The 18,548-nt window shown below is 38.5% G+C and overlaps 1 protein-coding gene across 2 annotated transcripts in view; it reads right to left on the bottom strand.

Annotated features, from left to right (window-relative positions):
• The window catches only part of LOC148072653 (septin-7-like), a 33,839-nt gene extending 15,778 nt beyond the window's left edge, over positions 1 to 18,061 (bottom strand). The window contains exons 1-3 of one of the 2 annotated variants that reach the window (XM_087798214.1): positions 17,802 to 18,061; positions 12,819 to 12,918; positions 2,768 to 2,874 (exon numbers count right to left, since the gene is read on the bottom strand). In XM_087798214.1, coding sequence (XP_087654340.1) covers positions 2,768 to 2,874; positions 12,819 to 12,918; positions 17,802 to 17,840 — 246 coding nt within the window. In that variant the 5' untranslated portion in view covers positions 17,841 to 18,061. The remainder of the gene's footprint in view (positions 1 to 2,767; positions 2,875 to 12,818; positions 12,919 to 17,801) is intronic. The other variant, XM_087798215.1, reaches the window with a different exon arrangement.
• Between the last annotated feature and the right edge of the window lie 487 nt (positions 18,062 to 18,548).

The following is an 18,548-nucleotide window of genomic DNA, read 5'->3' as shown; positions in this document are numbered from 1 at the left end:
ATAAAAAACAAGCCAACTCACATGTGTAATTCAAAGTATGGAATGAAGTTTCAGGCATTTGTTCAAAATGTTCCTAGCTGCTCCCTAGAGACTTCTCTTCAGGAAAAAATGAAACTAATGAAATATGGAATACTCTTAATATGCAGGGTGCACTTTTGAAGCCACAGTAGCTTACATGTGACTCGGTAAAGTTAATGAGGACAAATGACAACATCTATAAGTTCAAATCTCCATTTGAGATCACAAAGATGTGTGTGTGAGCCTTCAGAGGGTGTCTTGTTGTTGGACTTTCCCTCGATTCCCCAGAGCTCTTCAGTTTTCCTGTGCGGCCTCGTCCTAGGCCATCACATCGATCCTCCCACCACTGCATCCCTTCCTCACTCTCCATCCCTCATCCTTCTCAAGAAACCCCCTTTGCCCAAAACAGTTGCTCCTCCCGCCAGGCTAGGATGGAGTCCCCCCCTCTCCCTCCATTTGTCATAACCATAAAAGGACAAGTCCAGACACTGAAACCGTTGCACAGCAGCTCTGTCCCACTTTTTCCATGATCCGTTTTTCCTCGCTCTTTCTGTTCTGCACTTTCATGCTCAGTGATGAGGGCAAATGTAGCTTGAAACCTGAGATTCATGTTTTGAATTATTTCAGGCTGATGTTTAATTCCTGAGGCCCTTTTTACGGCATATGCGACTTGGCAACAGAAGAAAATTCCCACACAAAGGTGAAACATTTTGACATGTCATCACCTGTCTCACACTTGAAGATGACAGTATAAGTGAAGAAGAACGTGACTAAAATAAAGTTACACAGCTGCAGTCTTTTGGGGAAGGAATGAAAAAAAGATACATTTTTGGCGTAGGGGTCCATTGATCAGCTGATTGATTATTAATGAAAATCAGCTTTAACTGTTTTTACTTATAGGTTTATATACGGGTTGCCTTTTATTTAGATTTTTTAAAAAGTCACTCCCCTGCGCTTTTATTATTCACTAGTCAACAAGTGGCCACATGTAAAAAGTTTGTATTCACCCAAAAAAGTTTTTATCCATCAAGAATTCATTGAGTGTGGAAACTTGCTTTCCTCCATCATCAGAGTTGTCGTGTGCACATAGTGCACCATCTACCCATCTATCTATCTGCTCTATCTAAAGAGTTGGAGCAGTAGATGGATAAATAGATTGAGAAGTGCACATCAGAGACATATAAACGATTATTAAAAAATGTAAACACAAACATGACTGCATTACATAAGTGAATATCAAAGTATTCACAAACTCCTTAATTTGTTTTGCATTCCCATAGCAATGATTGTTGTGGATTATGACCACATGATTATTTTCTTTTTAAAAGCCGTCACACAATTCTGAAGAAAATGTGCAGGAATTATAGGATTGTTTATATAATATAATGAACGGAATTATCCAACTCGATAAACGCGCTGAAACGCACTCCTCATTCATTTCATGCTTTAGCTTAGTCCTTCTTAGTGAACTTCTGGCTACATTTGTTTTGCAGATTTTCATAGCCATAATGCATGCACCATGACACAATAAAAAGGCTCCATTTAAATATTTTAAATTGCAAATAATTCAGGAGTTATTTTACTGCATAGCATGCGTAACATTGTCATTTGTGCAGGGGAACCTGGCCTGCGTTTGTCTGGTTCTATGGCCGAAACAAAAAATACTGTAACATGAGTGCGAAGCCCGGGATCTCTGCATTCCTATGGCGTATGAATTTTCTAGATTGCATAAACCTTTAGGAATTTACAGTAATATGACATGTAAATGTCAAATTATTTTAACAACGTTCATTAAAGCTGACTCAATAACTGTCTGGCAAGACCAGGTCTAAGTTACGCATAGGGCTGCACAATTTATCAAAAAAATATCGATTTCTCGTTGTCGTTTACGTCTCTGTCTGTCTGTGAGCTGTGCGGCGCAGCTTGCTAGGCTCGGTTGCTATGGTGACACGTCTTGCCAGCGACGAGCGCGGTTCAGTATATACACGCACATGCTTTCGCGTTTCGCGGGAAACTGATGCAATTCCGGCGAAACGGAGTGTTATAAGTGATATTTTTCTCTGATTGTGTCGGCACAGAAGCGCTGAAATAAACGAAATGGAAATATCGCATTGTTTTCCTTATCTAAACCCCCGGACCTCCCCTACAGTACTCGCTCCTGCACATGGCTGCACTTGCATGCCACATTTTTAGGTGAAAGAAAAGAATATCGCATTAATATCGATTATCACACTTATTTCCAGTATAGTGCAGCTCTAGTTAAGCAGATATAGGTTTAGATTGGTGGAGGAGATTTTAGACACCAAACTATCTGTCTTTGTTTTTCTTTTAGGCTTCATATCTCAACACCTGTAAGCTTCTACCCCGCCCTCTTCCTCTCTATCTCCTTTGGAAACCCAGTGCTTCCACAGCTCCTTCAGATCATGATAAATATCTAGAATATCCCAAACCTTGCCATGACAGGGCCAACCTATAAAGATTATTTTCAATCTCTCGAATCTGCTGCAGTGCTATACACCATCTCTTTTCTCTCCGTCTATCCTTCCACTCTCCATCCACCTGTCTCTCTTCTCCCCCCCAGCAGGTCACAGCAGCACGCCGTTCACAGAGTCTAGTTATGCTCAAGGTTTCTGTTGGCTGAAAATGTGGTTTTCCTGCTAGGCTATTTAAATTGCAAATTCTCTTGAGATGCTAGATTCCATGCAAGAACATTTTCAGGGTGTTTCTAGGGTTTAATACAAATTCCTACCTGCACTGTTTTCTTAATGCGCTGCGAAGGTCCCGGGTAGTCCTTGGAGTACAGGTCGGTCAGGAACAGAGAGTTTATAAGGGTCGATTTACCAAGACCAGATTCACCTGAGAAGGACAAACACACAATTGCAATCACAAATCTAGCGGCCATAAATTCCAAACTGCACACTGGCCCTGATGATTCACCGTCTGTGGGGGAGGTCATGCACTCAGGCAGAATTAAACATTTCCCTTTCACTTATTGCTTCAGTCACTTTACTTGGCAACATCCTGCCACTATCTCCTGTGTCGTTATGTCCCAAAATTTAATTATCTGTGTCGCACAAACACGCAGTTTGACTTGACTTCAACAAATACCCCCTGATAAAAGATTGGCCATTTGGCTTGTGTAAATGTGATAAGTAGAATGGAGGATTAAAGGCTTGTTATAGCAAAACCTTTTTGAGAGGGAACCTCTTGAGGTCTGCATTGAAGTGCATGTGGTTTTGGTACACCACTAGAAAATGAATCATTTTGACAACATACTCACATGAGTGAAATTGAAAAGTTCTCTCGTTTTTATACCACAAACTCAGATTAACATTTTAAAAAAAGTTGACTCCATTAAAGCCATTTTCAAATTATTTGAGTAAAGTTTAAGTGTTTTTAGTAAAACTTTTCAACTTTATTTATATTACTTTCAGTCAACAAATTTAGCCGGAAGATAATACAAAGAAAGATGGAAAACGCATCAATTGTTTTACCTCAAGTATAAAAAAAGAAAGAAAAAATTCTTGTTTCAGGAACTATATTTTGATTTAGAGATCAAAATGTTGGGCTTGAGTTTAAGGACAACTTATATAAAACCCACAACTTTCCTGACTTACTCTCATGTTTCAGATGTAGAAGTCTTCCTATCCAATCTTGGTCAACGAGAGAGGAAGTAAATAAGAATGAATCTCCAGAAAAATAAAATGTTTTTAGTTGGCGGGGCTTTAGTACATTTTCTAATGTCACCATTTCAATTAAAAGTACAATCATGAGTACAATAGAGGTCCGAGATCAATTCAAGAGACACTTAAATCAACACATTGGTTACACTTTATGTGAGTTCAAGCTAATTTGTTAGGAGCCAGTTTAGACCTGAATTAATAGGAATAAGAACTGTTATTAAACAATGAAAAACAATCACAACAACTACCATCATGAAAAAAAACATTGTATGAACAGAATATCTTCATTTAAAAAGTAGGTCACAAATCCAAAAATATGGAGCATTACACTGACCCATTAGTTAACAAATGATTTCCTTAGTTTAACTTGAAGTCACTTTAAATGTTTTAATCTTTAACATCAACTAATCATTTACGGTAGTAGGTATTTTTATCCATGTCTTAGGAAGAATGGCAAATCTTTGAGGAACAGGAAAATTATGAATTGATTCAGATGTAAATATGACATACTAAATGTGTGTGAAGAGTAAAGAATGCCAGATGAGTTCCCAGTATTCAGCATGTGAGATAGTTGACATGGAATAGCTGACCCGGGTGGATTCCACTCCGCCTTATTTTAACCCTCGCCTGCCCTCTCACAGCGTTTGCTTAGCGCATCTGTCTCTGGGGGAGTTAATGGATGCCACCTCATGGCGACTTCACAGACAGACACAAGCCTGGTGACATGTTTGATGGACAGCTCAGTGTAAAGGGTAAAGCAAACACACACAGAGTCACAATAATAAAGGAAGCTTTGGTGAGCGGAATGCATCTTTTCTTTACCATCTAGAGAAGATCAATATTTGCTTATAGTTGAAAAGACGTCAGCTCTGGCATGTTAAAGCTTTCTGCAACTTCTGATGACCACTCAACAGAACAAACAGCAGGAAATGTTGAACAAATATGACCCAGCGAGTCAGAGGGAAGCTGAGCCAATTCTAGTAGATAGATAGATAGATAAAACGTTATCGATCCCTCTGGAGGTCTCCTTCAGGAAATTGTTTTTCCAGCCAGCACACAGCAATACAGACGATAGATCATAAAAGAACAAGAACAAAGTTTCTCTAAAAAGAATGTGCAATTCAAACAATCCAAGTCTAAAGATAAAAAAAACATAGATCAAAGAAAAATAACAAAGACAAAGGTCAGCAACTGCAACTAAAATGAAATGCTCACATCACAATAGTTTGGGAAAAAAACAACACCTTTTCTCAATACAAAGGTCAAAGTCAGAGCCAAGAAGTGTTATTTTGGAAGTGCATTAAATATCTTTCTGAGCAGGACACTGCATTAACTCAAGTTGACAAGCATGTGACAGACCTTCGAACGCTAAGTAGATTATCGCTTGGTTGCACGATAAATTCTTCTTAATCTACAAGATTTTTGTTGCTGTGGTCTGACTCCTATTTTTAGTAAGCAATCTACTAGAGACTGGAAGAGAGGGTATTCAATATCTAATGTACTAAGAAGGATGTAAAGAAGACAATCAGATGATGGAGGGAAAGAGGAGGAATGAGCTGGAGTGACTGGGTCAACAAAACAGCTCATTAATCTATTTACAGGGAACTGCCTCCGAGTTTGCTCTTGATATGTGGAAACAATATTTAATGAAAGCTCTAAGAGGGAGACTAATTATTCCCCGCCCAGACATTTAGGTCCTCCGCCTTACCTCTTTGTTATACATCTGTACCACAAGCGAGATTTTCATCATAACTCTGAACCTAACTTTTAGGCATTAAACAATCACACCTCCCTATTTGTTCAGGCTTTTCTTTGATTTTCTGGAACTCCTGTTGTGTTCTCAGTTTTATCTTGACCTTCAAAGTATATATTTTATTGAATATTGTTTTTATTGTTGAAGCACTTTGTGACCCTGGTCTGGAAAAACGCTATACAAATAAAAATTACTTACTTACCATCTATTAGGCATTAAGAGGTGACAAAAAATGGTCATCCCTCTAGCATCGTTTCAAATGACATTTCTTTGGCGTGCAATATGAATGGGTTCCACATCACCTCAAATTTCTGGGCAGTACCAGATAATGTTGGTCCCAGTTTTTTCAATTTCAAGTGGTACAGCACGAAATATCCGGTAAAGGAGAAGTCTTTTGATAGTAAAGTAAAGGCGGCAATACTTTTCTTCTTGGTGAATAACAGATTGTAGTTTGACTGTTCAACACCTTAACTTAAATATCTCTCTTGAATATTTCTCCAATGAAGGGTATCTAAATGTAGGAATGTAAAAGTTTTTCTATTGGCATGATGCAAATTGGCCAGTTATAAACAAACCCTTTACTATTTGCAATCCCAAACCAGCCCACAAAGTAAATGTGCCATCTGCCAATGAAGGTAAAAATGGATGATTAGAGGCCAATGGTGCCCTTGTGGCCAATGTTTGAAAACACAAGTAATGCCTAAATTGCTTCCAAACCTTATAACCATCTGCCTCTACACCGCTATTGTGGAAAAAGTTGTGGAAAGCATAGGCGCATACAAGTTAACCACAAGTAATATGGTGCAAATAGAGTTGGCTTCAATTTTTAGACCATCAGGTGGAACCGCTACGTTTTGATAGTTCTTCCAGAAATGTATATTTCTGATATTTGCAGCCCTGTAACAGATAGATATTTGGTAGACCCATTCCACCACACAATTTAGGCATCCGCTGATGCGATCTGGGAGGCTTTTTATTCCAAATAACCTCCAGTATTTTTAATTTTATTTTTAAAAAAAAGGCAGGGGGAATGAAGATTCAAATGCTTTGAAACTAATAACAAAATAGAGGGAATACATTGAATCTTAGCCAGGTACTAAAATTAGACAATAAAAACTTCCAAACACAGAAATGGCACATACAGTACCATTACCATTTGCAATTGATAATTAATTATTAAAAACAAATTCAGGATACAATAAAATCAATGAAACATTCCAGTGTCCAGAGTATATCTATCCATCTATTATTATTGCTGGGATTTAACTGATTTTTAAAGTTAAATATTCTTTGTTTGTTGATAGTTCTGGATATACTGTAGTTAGGAAGTGACCTTAAATTGATTCCGATTTGTAACACAACTAAAATTAGGCATGTGCATCTAGCCCCTTGTCAATAATTTTAGAAATTCTTACTGCAAAAATACAGGAAGTAAACATAAAATTTACGGTTGTGGACTTGTGAGCCAACACAATTCTTGAATCATTAAAGTTATTATACAGATTTGCTGTATAAGCTTTATTTTTAATTCACATCAAATTAGCTCTTCGGCAGAGGTATACTGGGTCTCTGTGCTTTTATTTTTAATATTAGATAGATTTTTTAAAAAGAAAAGTGCCAAACGTGAAAGTAACAAGACTTAACGACATGTAAAGGTCTCCACTGAACCATTGCAGTTGTTGTTAGTTTACATGTCATGTTTCTGTTAAACATGTAGCACACAGGCTGATGTGAACACTGAGGTTGTAGAATAAATCATCCCTGGGGATGGCATTAAAAATGGCACATTTAAAAATGAGAATGTCGTCAGAGCTAAACTCAGCTGCATGGAGGAAGAAGAAGAGAATAAACTTTGAAATGGTCAGTGTGGGTTACCCATGAGATTCCTAACATTCCTGTATAGTCTGTCCTAGTTTTTGACCCGAGGCAGCAGCTGGCCTATCTACATCCTGACAGGCCAAACAGTTGTGCTCCCTTACGTTTACATGTATACACAAAACACAGCAGACCTGTGTGAGGTCAGAAGGTTTTTAAGCTTGAGAATTTTCAGACATTAATCTGAATGGAGAAGGAAGTCACAGACAGTTACGCACGTTCTGAAAGGGCTGCCGCTACAGATAATCCACTGTTGTATGAGACAAATGGAACTGGACTTGCAAAAGGGGTGAAAGGTCAATACTCTACTTTTTTGGGAGAGATAACGATCTGAATGTCCAGCAGAACACATTGTTTTCATGTGGTGGTCTAGAGCCAGCGCCCAGAGGGGACACAGCCCACTTTTCTACGCCTGAAAAAAATGAGGTCCTGGGCACGGTCCACTGAGCTTCAGACTTCTTCTGACAGAATCGGCACGTGCCCAGTCACTGCAGGCATGTGTATCTGAAAATAGAGAGGATGGGAGCAGAGAGAAACGAGAGCCGCCTGCAGTGGTGTGACTGAGCATGCAAAAACATGCAGGCTCACGCACTGGTTACGCCCATACACACCAGTATTTAAAAGAAGCTCTGGAAACACAGAGGTCTCTCATGTTTGTGCTACAAGATGGGAGAATAACGGGGGACAGTATTGAGGACGTTGTATCACTTATGTAAGAAGCAGCAGCCGTCGCTCTACAAACCCACCCTGAACATGCATCAGAGTATACGGACATGAAACCAACATAAGCTGCAGAGAATGAGTTTTTGTAAAATAAGCTGTGTTTTTAATTACCCTTGGGCGTCCATAATCGGAATAGCACAGCAAAACATCAGACGTTTGAAAAACCTTAAAAACATTTTCCAAATGTCTAAGCTTCCATGCAGATTTTTAAGGCTATTGAAATATAAAAAGTCTGCTTTTTTCAGAAGGTTGTCCAAGTCGATTTTAAATTTACTCCACAGTTCAATGGTGAGAATTTCATCAAGTAGATTTAAAAATGGCAATGTTCTTGATCAGCTACAAAGTGCTTGGGTGATTCAACCTCTATTTTTTTGAGAAACACACGCAGGACTTGTTGGAGCATGCAGAGCACAGGTGTATGTGAAGCACAGGTGTTGCCGAAAATGATTTAAATGTTTGTTAGAAAGTCTGAGAAATTGGTTCTCATAGGTTTTGTGAAATAAAGTGTTTTTCTGCTCCTTCAGTTATGCAGCAGGAATCCGTTAATACATTAATAAAAGGCCAAGAAGACAATAGAGACAGGTTGGGATCTTAACACGTTTCCAGATTTGCCCTCAGACATTGGTTTTACACATTCACACAAAAAATTGTTGACATCCATAACCTCTCTTCCTTGTCTTACCTTAAATACCGATATCTTTATAGGTTGGCATCTGAACATGACGTTTATCTACTTTTGATATTCAACCACCCATCAGGCGAACCAGTTAAGATATCAACATTTTATACAAAGGAAAACAAGGGAAATCATTCAATCATTTCCAAAAATTCACGAAAAAGTCCCATATTTTACACTCTACCGTCTAAAAGGCATGGCGGGGTGTTTTCAAATATATGATTTATTGTGTTTATTTATTATCTTAACATAATTTTAATTGATCAACCATTACCCATCATTCCTGAATCATGCTTCACCTATATGCATAAAGGAGAGAAAGCCTTCCTCTAAACTCACTACTTGCAGACAAGTAAGTAGGCAAGTGAGTCCTTCCTAAGTCAAAATGTCTGATCTGTCTATGTGCAGTAAGACCGTCAAATTACAGTCCAACTAGCGGCACTGTGGGAGATCAGAGTAAAGCTACATAGCACATATCCACATAATTATTTTATGTTTTTTGGCTGTACGTATTTCATCTTTAAGCTTAACACTTAAAGCAGAATTTACTCTGGTTATTGTATGTTTGTCAAGACTGTGTCAGAAAACTTCTCGAAATGATTATCCCAAATAATGGATTTTACTTAACTCTGTTATCACACCAAACTTGATACGTGCGTTTCAAAGCGACTAATTTAGTCAACGCAGTGCTTTTATTACATGTGACTGACAAACAAGAGAGCTGTAATAAAGGATTGGGGAATGTGATGCATTTTGGAATTCCCCGATCGCAACTTCAGTTGAAGGGCAAATCTATTAGTATTAAATGCAAGTTTAAAAATATTATCTTCTGAGAAAGGTTGGACATGTGAACCAATCAGAGCCCGGACTTTAAAATTATCTGTGATACATAAATAAATATAGTTCCTCAATAAGTTCTAGTAAAGAAAGGACTGCACAGTCTGAATAAGAATTAAGGTTTTGTTTGGTTATGTTCACCTTTGGTTTGTCTCGTTGTAGATCAAGAGATATAATCCTGTTCATCTGCTTTTAAAAGCACTTAGGTCCCAGGATGTAACTTGTTTTCGAGGTCGAACAGACAGCTGATGATGCACCAGGCTGAAGAGAAGCCGACATTGCTTCCTCTCCCCTGTTGTCTCTGGTATCTGTAGCTGATTTGATGGACTCACTGGCAGTGGATCTCTCCAGTCTCTCCAGGAGTACTATTGAACAGGCCAGCTGGACATAGCGGAAGGAAAAAGCCTTTTCCTCCTCCGAAAGGAAGAATGGCTGGGAAAACAGAAGGATTTGGAGTGAAAGAGGAGAATGGCTGAGAGAGAGAAACTCTGGTTGAAGAGAGTAAGAGACTTATACATCTTCCAGGTGTTACCACTTTTTTGGCACTGATCTTTCCGAGTTTGCATTAAATGTGATTTTCACTATATATTTCCAGCTTACCGCCTCAAACCGCCCTGATTCAAGAGTTGTTTTTTTAACTATTCCAGGTAGTGTTTCCACTAGTCCTCACAGTGAGCGGGGCGTCATATCGCAACGAAAAAGCACAAACATCACAAAGACAGAAAAACAACAAAGCTGATGGTTCAGTATGTGTGTTTGACAGATCGAATGAGAAGAAAGCAAATAGCAAGGAAATATATCATGTTTCGTTTTAGAATATCATACATTCTTTCAGTTCGTTTTTGACGAAGCAATTAGTTGTCACAGCAAAAACTATTGAAGTAACTGTAACACATTATTTAATAAAGTGTTAAAAACGTGTTACTTAATAAGACGTTACTCAAAAATGCAGTACTGAGGAAAGTGTTCCTCGATACCTTAGTCTCCACCATTTGTGGCCTCTAGAACTGCTAAAAGAAACAAAGCTGAGCCTCTGAGCTGTGCCCATTTTTTAACACCACCATGCCAAGTTCAGCAGCCTCCACAGTTCTGCTAGTGGGCCTGACTGGCTGCTTCTCAAAGCCAACATAATCAGCTCTTCTTTCCCGTCCCAACAGTGGCATTTCTGTTCTCCCCCACTCATATGTCAGCAACAGGCTAAATAGTCAACGTTTGTCCAAACTTCTCCTCAGTCTGTTTAGATGATCACAAATTCAGCTTGTGATTTCCTGTTTCGTATGATTCCACTAAAGTTTGGATTTCACATCACCAGAATCTTTAGCCAACATCAACTCTGGATTCTGCAAAACCTTCAATCCATGCTGACAAGCCCTTTATGAAATAGGAGGCTTAGTTCAGATCCAACTTCATGAACAACTTATACCTCAGGAAGACTATGATGGAGCCTTTTCTGACTTTAATAAAACACAAATGTTTCTTAAATAAGCCTTAAACAATGTGGCGACTTTATTTTCCTCCAAATACAAAAGCCAAAAATGTACTAGACCTCAGGAAAACCTCAAAAGTCCAATCATCTCAAACAGCTGCTGCTCCTCTTACATGTGAGTTCTAAAGAATTCTCATGTTGACGTCACGCAGTCCCACTATGAACCAGTCGGAATCTTTCCTGCTTCTCAGACAGGAAAGTGTGAATGTCGTTTGCCTGTGACAAATGTGTTAGCTTAAAGTATTAGCCCTGCTGTGCACCAGGAAGCCAAAACTATTAGGGTCAGAAAAGCGAACTAAGCAGTACATTTCAGGGTAAATAAGTACTTAAGGCATTTTCCTAGAGAAGTTTTTTAATTGTTTATTCGATCAGCTAATTAATTAAATGCAAACAAATAATATAATATATATATATATATATATAATTTTTTTTTATTTATTCTCATGTACACACACATTGCGCAACCATTTTAATCAACCAATCACATTTTTCTTGCCTTCCATCCAATTTGTCTCTTTGCAATTTGTTCATATTTGCCCCCAGGAAACTTTCTGGTCCTTATAGAAGTAGATAAGAGCCATCAGAATAAGGAATGGTTGAATCTAAAATCATAAGCATTACATTTGTTTTATTAAACCAATAATTTCTATATTTAAATGTTTTAAAATAAATAAATAATTGAATTCAATTATTGTAATAGTGAAAGGTTGAATTTGTTTTTATTTAATAATTTAATTAAATCGTTTGAATATTGAAAAGAAACACACAGAATTTTCTGTGTTACAATTATCCTCTCTTCACAGTACCCAATAACCATGCTGGGATGGGACATTGTCAGCCAGTCTGACTCCAGTGGGATGCCAACCATCATCAGTCATCACTGTGTTCAAGCATCATCCACTCAGCTCAGAACTACTTTTCCCCACTGCTAGGCCCACCATTGTGTGCAAGTACAATGCGTAATGTAATTTACTTTTTTGTTACAATTTTACTAACAAAATTGGTGTTGAAAAAGTTCAGGAACCAGCACCAAAGTGAAAGTATCGGTAGTAAGAATGAAATTCTTCAATCAATACCCAGGCCTTATCCTAGATCATTAGACTCTCCACCTAAATTCACTGCCATTGGCTTATTCTTTCTAACCATAAATCCATGATGAAAACTATGTGTTTTTGAATTAAGAACCTCCATTGTTACATATTCTTCTTTAAAATAGCTTCAATTTGTAGTGGGCCACTCCTTTAAAATGTCATGCATCACATAAACTGAGAAGTCTTAAATAGTGTGGAAAAACATTGAATGAAGACATTTTAATTTTCATCTATCTCTGGTGTGAAGTGCAAGGCTGAAGATGGCAGGTTTCCCAAGAGTTTGCTAAAGACAAAAGTAGGTGAAATAATTTTATCCCACGTAATGCTGCATCAGTCTTCACAGATTAATTTTGTAAAAAGTTACATTTGATTATGATTATCAATGTGATCATCAGTGTCTGCTAATAAGGGAAGGAACATGAGAAACAAACTGTATATGTTGTGTCCCTCCTCTGATAGTGGACATAAAACAGGAAAAATGTTGCATAATATGTCCCCTGGCCGATAGAAAAAGAAAAACATAGTCCTGGAAGCAGGACAGTAATAAAATGGAGAGCTGGGTGAGTTGGGGGAGACAGAGAGAATGAAGTTGAATAAACAGAGTTTAAGTGAGAAGACAGAAAGAAAGGATGAAGAACAGACAGTAGACCACGAACTGGAATCATTTTTCACTTACCAACAACCATCAGGGTGAACTCAAATCCTCTTTTCACCGACTTCCGATACACCTGGTTTGGAAGATTAGCGAATCCAACATAGCCCTCCAGGTTACGCTGCTGAGAGAGAATACAGTGGTTAGCTTTTACAGGTGAATCAAGAATTTTTCCTCATGATCAACATTTCTTCCCCTTCCTTGAAAGCTACAAAGCCTCCTCATCTGTAGCGACCGAAGTGCTTTTGTGCCATTTGTTGTAAGATTTTACACATGTTTAAGTGCAAACTTGTTTTAGGGAGCTTGTAATTAGCATTTCTGTGTTAGCGACAGACACTTTGAAGTAAAGTTTGGCTGAGATAAACATGTGGTTGTGATGTGTGAGGGCAGAAAGACTCAAACTGAAAGTACCAGGAGCGGATTCAAGTTTAGTTTACTGTGAACCCCATTCATTCATTCATTCAAAATAACTTAACAACTTTAGATAAAGATCCAGAGTACCCTCTACCAAGGAAACGTGGGAACATTTGAATGGGTCTGAACCACCTCTATAATGGAACATCCAGAAGAAGAAGAGCACGGATGACGCGTGTCAGTGGTTTAAAGCGTGGCAACACTTTAAACAAGGTTATTGTATGCATAGGAGAGTGCAAGGATAAAAAAGCACCTCCTCGAGTAAAACATTGCATATACAATAACAAATTAAACAAATGAATTTTTGAAGAATAGATATATCCGGTTACTTGATAAAAAAAAATGTAGAGAACGACCAAATGCATTTGGCAGAACTTTCTCCAAGTTTTTCTCCACGCTTAACCTGAAAATTTGGGACCCTCTCCCGAGAAAGCCGATTGTAGGCATCATTCATGCACAACTGTTCATAGTTTGTCTTTGATTACTAAACCATCTCTAAGAGAGTCCAAATACCTGCAGAAAAAACTCAAGTCGGGTACCTGCTATTTTATTTCTTTGGGTCACAACTAGTGCTGGATATCATGGCTAGTATAAAAAACCCAAACTTTTTTAGCTTGTCCTCATACCTTCTTCTGTGGTTGACTACTTTTTTTGTACCATTAGGGCTTCTCAACAACAAGCTGTCGAGTCATGACCTCAGATTCACAGAAGAACATTAGCCCTCTCAGCTGCTGCTCTGTCCCGTGCTGTACGCTACATGAGGCAAACACAATGGGTTTCTGGGCTACCCATCTCAGCGGCCTATGTTCAACTTCACCAGAGTGGTGGACCAATGAGGGTTTGAACAAATTGCATGCAGACCGAGTCCATCTCTGATTGAACACAGATAACAACCAGCTCTTCCATCGGCACTTGCAGCTACGAGGTGACCTACATTCCACCGCTAGCTTTGAGTGTACTTCAGGGTCCAAATAAGCTTCTAAAGTGATGCGCGTTTATCATTAATACACATATACAAGGAGACAATGAGCTTAGTTAATTAATTTTACTGATTTTTTTTGTCCATGCTGACCCGTTAAAACTGATGGATCACACTTTCTGGGGTCAAGGCTGAGCATGGGTAGACAAAAGTAAGTAAGTAAACTTGAATTAATTCAGTGATTGAGTTGACTTAATGTTTCGAGAACAATTATTGGTCAATAAGTGCATTTAATTTTGGTCCTTTTGGTTTTTTTGAATGAAGCCTCCAGACAAACTGGAGTTTCATCTTGTTGTTTTTACTCAGCAGTTTTCATTTCTGCACTGCTAGCAGCTAAACACTCAAAGAGGTCGAAATGGGATGATACATTCAGCTTTCCCCATTTCGGGAACCACCTTCTGTTGTTCTATTGGTCACTACTCAAACCTGACGAGATTAAAGTAAAAACAACAGATGCATTTCATTGCTCACCATCAATTCAAAAAATGTAAGTAAGTGATGGTTATTTCTAAAGTGCCTTTCTAGACCAGGGTCACAAGCGCTTTAACAATCAAATACAATACAAAGTTAAAACTATATACTATAAAAGGCCAAGACACATATGACAAAGACAGAAGTCCCAGAAAATCAAGTAAAAGCCTGCACAAATAAAAATGTCTTAAGATGTTTCTTGAAGGAGTCAGTAGACTCCATAAAGCGCAGAGAAAGAGGAAGATCTTTCCAAAGCTCAGGCTTAAGCTGGTCTGGAAACGTGTGCGAGGAACCATCAGTAGATTATGATCCAAAGAACTAAAATGTATTCATACAGACAGACTTCATAATCCCTCTGGACTCAGGAGGTCTCCTTTGGTAAATTAGGTATCTAAACACAAAAGAGAGCACAGACTCACCAAGATACCCAAACTGTCATAGATTGACTAGAATGTGACTGTAAATTTATATTGGAAAACTGGAACAGCAGAGGAAAGAGGAAATGATCCATCAGTCCGTCAATAGTCGGCTGTGGTCGAACTCTCATCTCCCCTGAAGCCATTTCCACTCGCTCCATGTTGAATCCACCTACACGTGAGTGAGTGGGACTCCGAGTGTGAGATGTTACATAAAACGCAACACAATTCTGCTTTATCTTAGAATCAGCTATGAGTAGTATTTCATGCTATGTTCACTCTTGCTCTGCCCCTTTAAAGTCTAGAAATGGATAAGGACTTCTTTTCATACATTTTCTTTTTCATATATATTACATTTTTGAGAGGGAAACAGGAGTGATGGGCACTGAGCTGCTATTGGTTAAATGTATTGATCACTTTTATTTATTTTATGATTTCGAGGACACACTAAAACATTGGATCTAAAACGGACCAAAGCCTTCCCTGAATTACAACAGTAATAAACATTTGAATAAAGGTTCCTATATAGCTCAAGCCACATGCATTTAATGAACTGAATCAATAAATGTAACTTCTGTGTCATTTTCTTATTAGAACTGTACACAATGACTCATTGTGACAATCGGATATCACAAGTGATTTGTATCACAGCTAGAAACACTCTCTGCTGATGACAAGATAGAAAGTGTTTAAGAAATTTCTATTTCAGACAGATATGCAAGGAAGTAAGTAATTTATATTTATAGAGCGCTTTTCCAGACCAGGGTCAAAAGGCGCTTAAACAATCAAAACAATACTCAATAAAATATATACTTAAAATATATATAAATAAGATGAGTACAATAATGGATTACATCTATTTTTGCTTGCAAGTACTCTCCACAACCCTATTTTCATTAAAGTATATTGTTTTGAGTACACACTCACTGGTGACGGCACCTTAAATGTTCATGTTGTCTTCACCGCTAACACCGAGTCGGGTTTGGCAGGTTTCTGCCTGTTAAAAGGACGTTGGCCCTTGCCCCTGTAGCTCACTGTGATTCCCTGTCACCTATGTTTCTCTTCTTTTTACATACATTTCTTGAGATAACTCTGTAATGATTTGACCATTTGACTTAAATTAAATTGAATAGAAATAATAGACAGCCCAAAATGTGTGCATCATCAAACATCTGAAGCTTCCATTACAGTTAATTTGTATATACAAGTAGAGGAGCTAAGCTCTATTGTAAAGCACTGTCCACTCATGAGATTGTTGTGCTTGATAAGGAAATTCCAATTCTTTGTTCTGACCTACTTCTGACACCAACCATAAAAGAAAGAAAATCTATCCCAACTTTGTCTTAAACTTGGTCCATCATGATCAAGGATGCCTTCCCATGTTGCCATTAGGGCTCTCCTCTGCATGTTCTACCAGTCTGTGGTGGCCAGTGTCCTGTTCTAGGCTGTGGTGTGTTGGGGTGGGAATGTGTCCAAGACGAGTGTCAACAGGTTGGACAGGTTGATCAGAAAGGCTGGTTCTGTGGTTGGCATGAAGCTGGACTCACTGGTGACAGTTGCTGAGAGGAGATCACTGGACAAACTACTGTCCATCATGGATGATGACAGTCATCCTCTAAACACTGTCATCAGTGAGCAGAGAAGCAGATGGAGCACGAATGCTTCTTCCCAGATGCAACACTAATAGACTCAGGGACTCATTCATTCCACGGGGTTGTATAATTCTGAGTTTGGGGGCAAGAGTGAATTGAAAGTATGATGTATTCTATTTCATGTTAATCCTTGTTATTTTTCTATGATCCTTGTTCTTTATATGTAGACTTAGATTGTGTAATCTTGCACTTTCCTTTTATTGCACTGTTCTTGTTTTTTATGGATCTATCATCTGTTTTGCTGTGTGCTGGCTGGAAAAAAACATTTCCTGGAGGAGACCTCCAGAGGGATCAATAAAGTTCTATTCATCCATCCATCTATCTATTAGGGGCAGCTACAAAATGCTCATCAGTTTGTCCATGTCTCTCTAAGTTTATTTTTAATTACTTGATCTTCAACGCTATGTCATACGAGGCACTACAGGACACGTGGACCAGTTACCCAGGGTTACTGGAAAAGATGTGGGACTATTCTTTGTGGGACCATAACTCAACCATGACAAAGATCAATTAACCAATGAAAGATCACTTGGGAGGAAACCAGAGTACTAGGAGAAGACATGAAAGAGTAGGCGTCCTCACAGCCTACAGCAAGGCAACAATGGGAGAATCCCACACATTGTAGTTGAGGTGTAATTGAAAGCAGATAACGTTCCACTGCTACGAGCGGCTCTCGTTCCACCCGAAAACCCGCCCTGGATTCAGATCCACCAGCATCTATGTAGTCTGGATGGATAGTTTTATCGTGTTCTCTTGTCAACATATGACATACAGACGAAAAACGAAAGCGATATAATTGCTTAACCACGTTATATTTACACGTGTGCATTAACCCGAATTAGACTATATCCAATAATAGTTCATAACATGAGACGGATTTCGGCTTAAAGAATGTGGCGACTAAGAAAAAGTATAAAGTGTTGTTTCTTCCATGACGTTTGGCGCGGATCGCTTCACAGTGCTAGCGCTACTGCTAACTCAAGGTGCTAATGCTAAAACAGTGACGGCTTTAAGTGAGAGAGGATCTTAAACACGCTCATAGATCCCGGTTCTGGTGGAGGAAACATGGACTCACAGCGATGCTCGGAACCACAGTCTCTGGTCGCTCGATCATGTTTCAGCGCTGTCACCACCCAGCTCCGGTCCGAAGAGTCGCGACGACGGCGTTAAAGAGGACGCGCGGAGGTTCACGCCGAACACAAAGCAAGTCCGGTTCCGACGGTTACCACAGAAGATGGAAGGATCGGCTCAGAGGTACATATGGCTGCTAACGGACCCCTCAACGCTGCCAGATGTGGATCGGAGTAGGCGAATGTTTCGACTGGATTTTCTCTACTCCAGAAAGCGCCGAGTAACCTTAACGACATCCGGAGGAGACCTTCAAAATAAGACCGGAACTCGACGTTACTTGTTAAATCAACCGTCATTTTCCATTCCCCCAAAATATAAATAAGTATACAACATTTATTTCCGTTCCTTTATTGTTTTTACTATACACCTCTCAAATATTAAAAAATATATATTTATATTTAAATATGAGTGTTTTTTTCTAGATGTTGGTATGAATAATTTATCGTAAGATCATAGAACTTAATCAGATTTATAATATGTTATCATTGTCTTAACTATGCACCTCTAAAGATATTTTAAATATATATTTATATGTAAATATTAGTGTTTTTTCTCAATATCGTCTAGATGTTGGGATGAAATCACTCAAATTCAGTGTGAGATCATAGAAATAAATCAGATTTATAATATGCTATCATTGTTTTTACTTTGCACCTCTCAAAATATTTTAAATATATATTTATATGTAAAT

Source organism: Callionymus lyra, chromosome 8, assembly GCF_982586985.1.
Source record: "Callionymus lyra chromosome 8, fCalLyr1.hap1.1, whole genome shotgun sequence".
Classification (NCBI taxonomy): Eukaryota; Metazoa; Chordata; class Actinopteri; order Syngnathiformes; family Callionymidae; genus Callionymus; species Callionymus lyra.
Note: the sequence above shows the minus strand (reverse complement) of the source record. Positions and strands in the feature narration are given on the sequence as shown.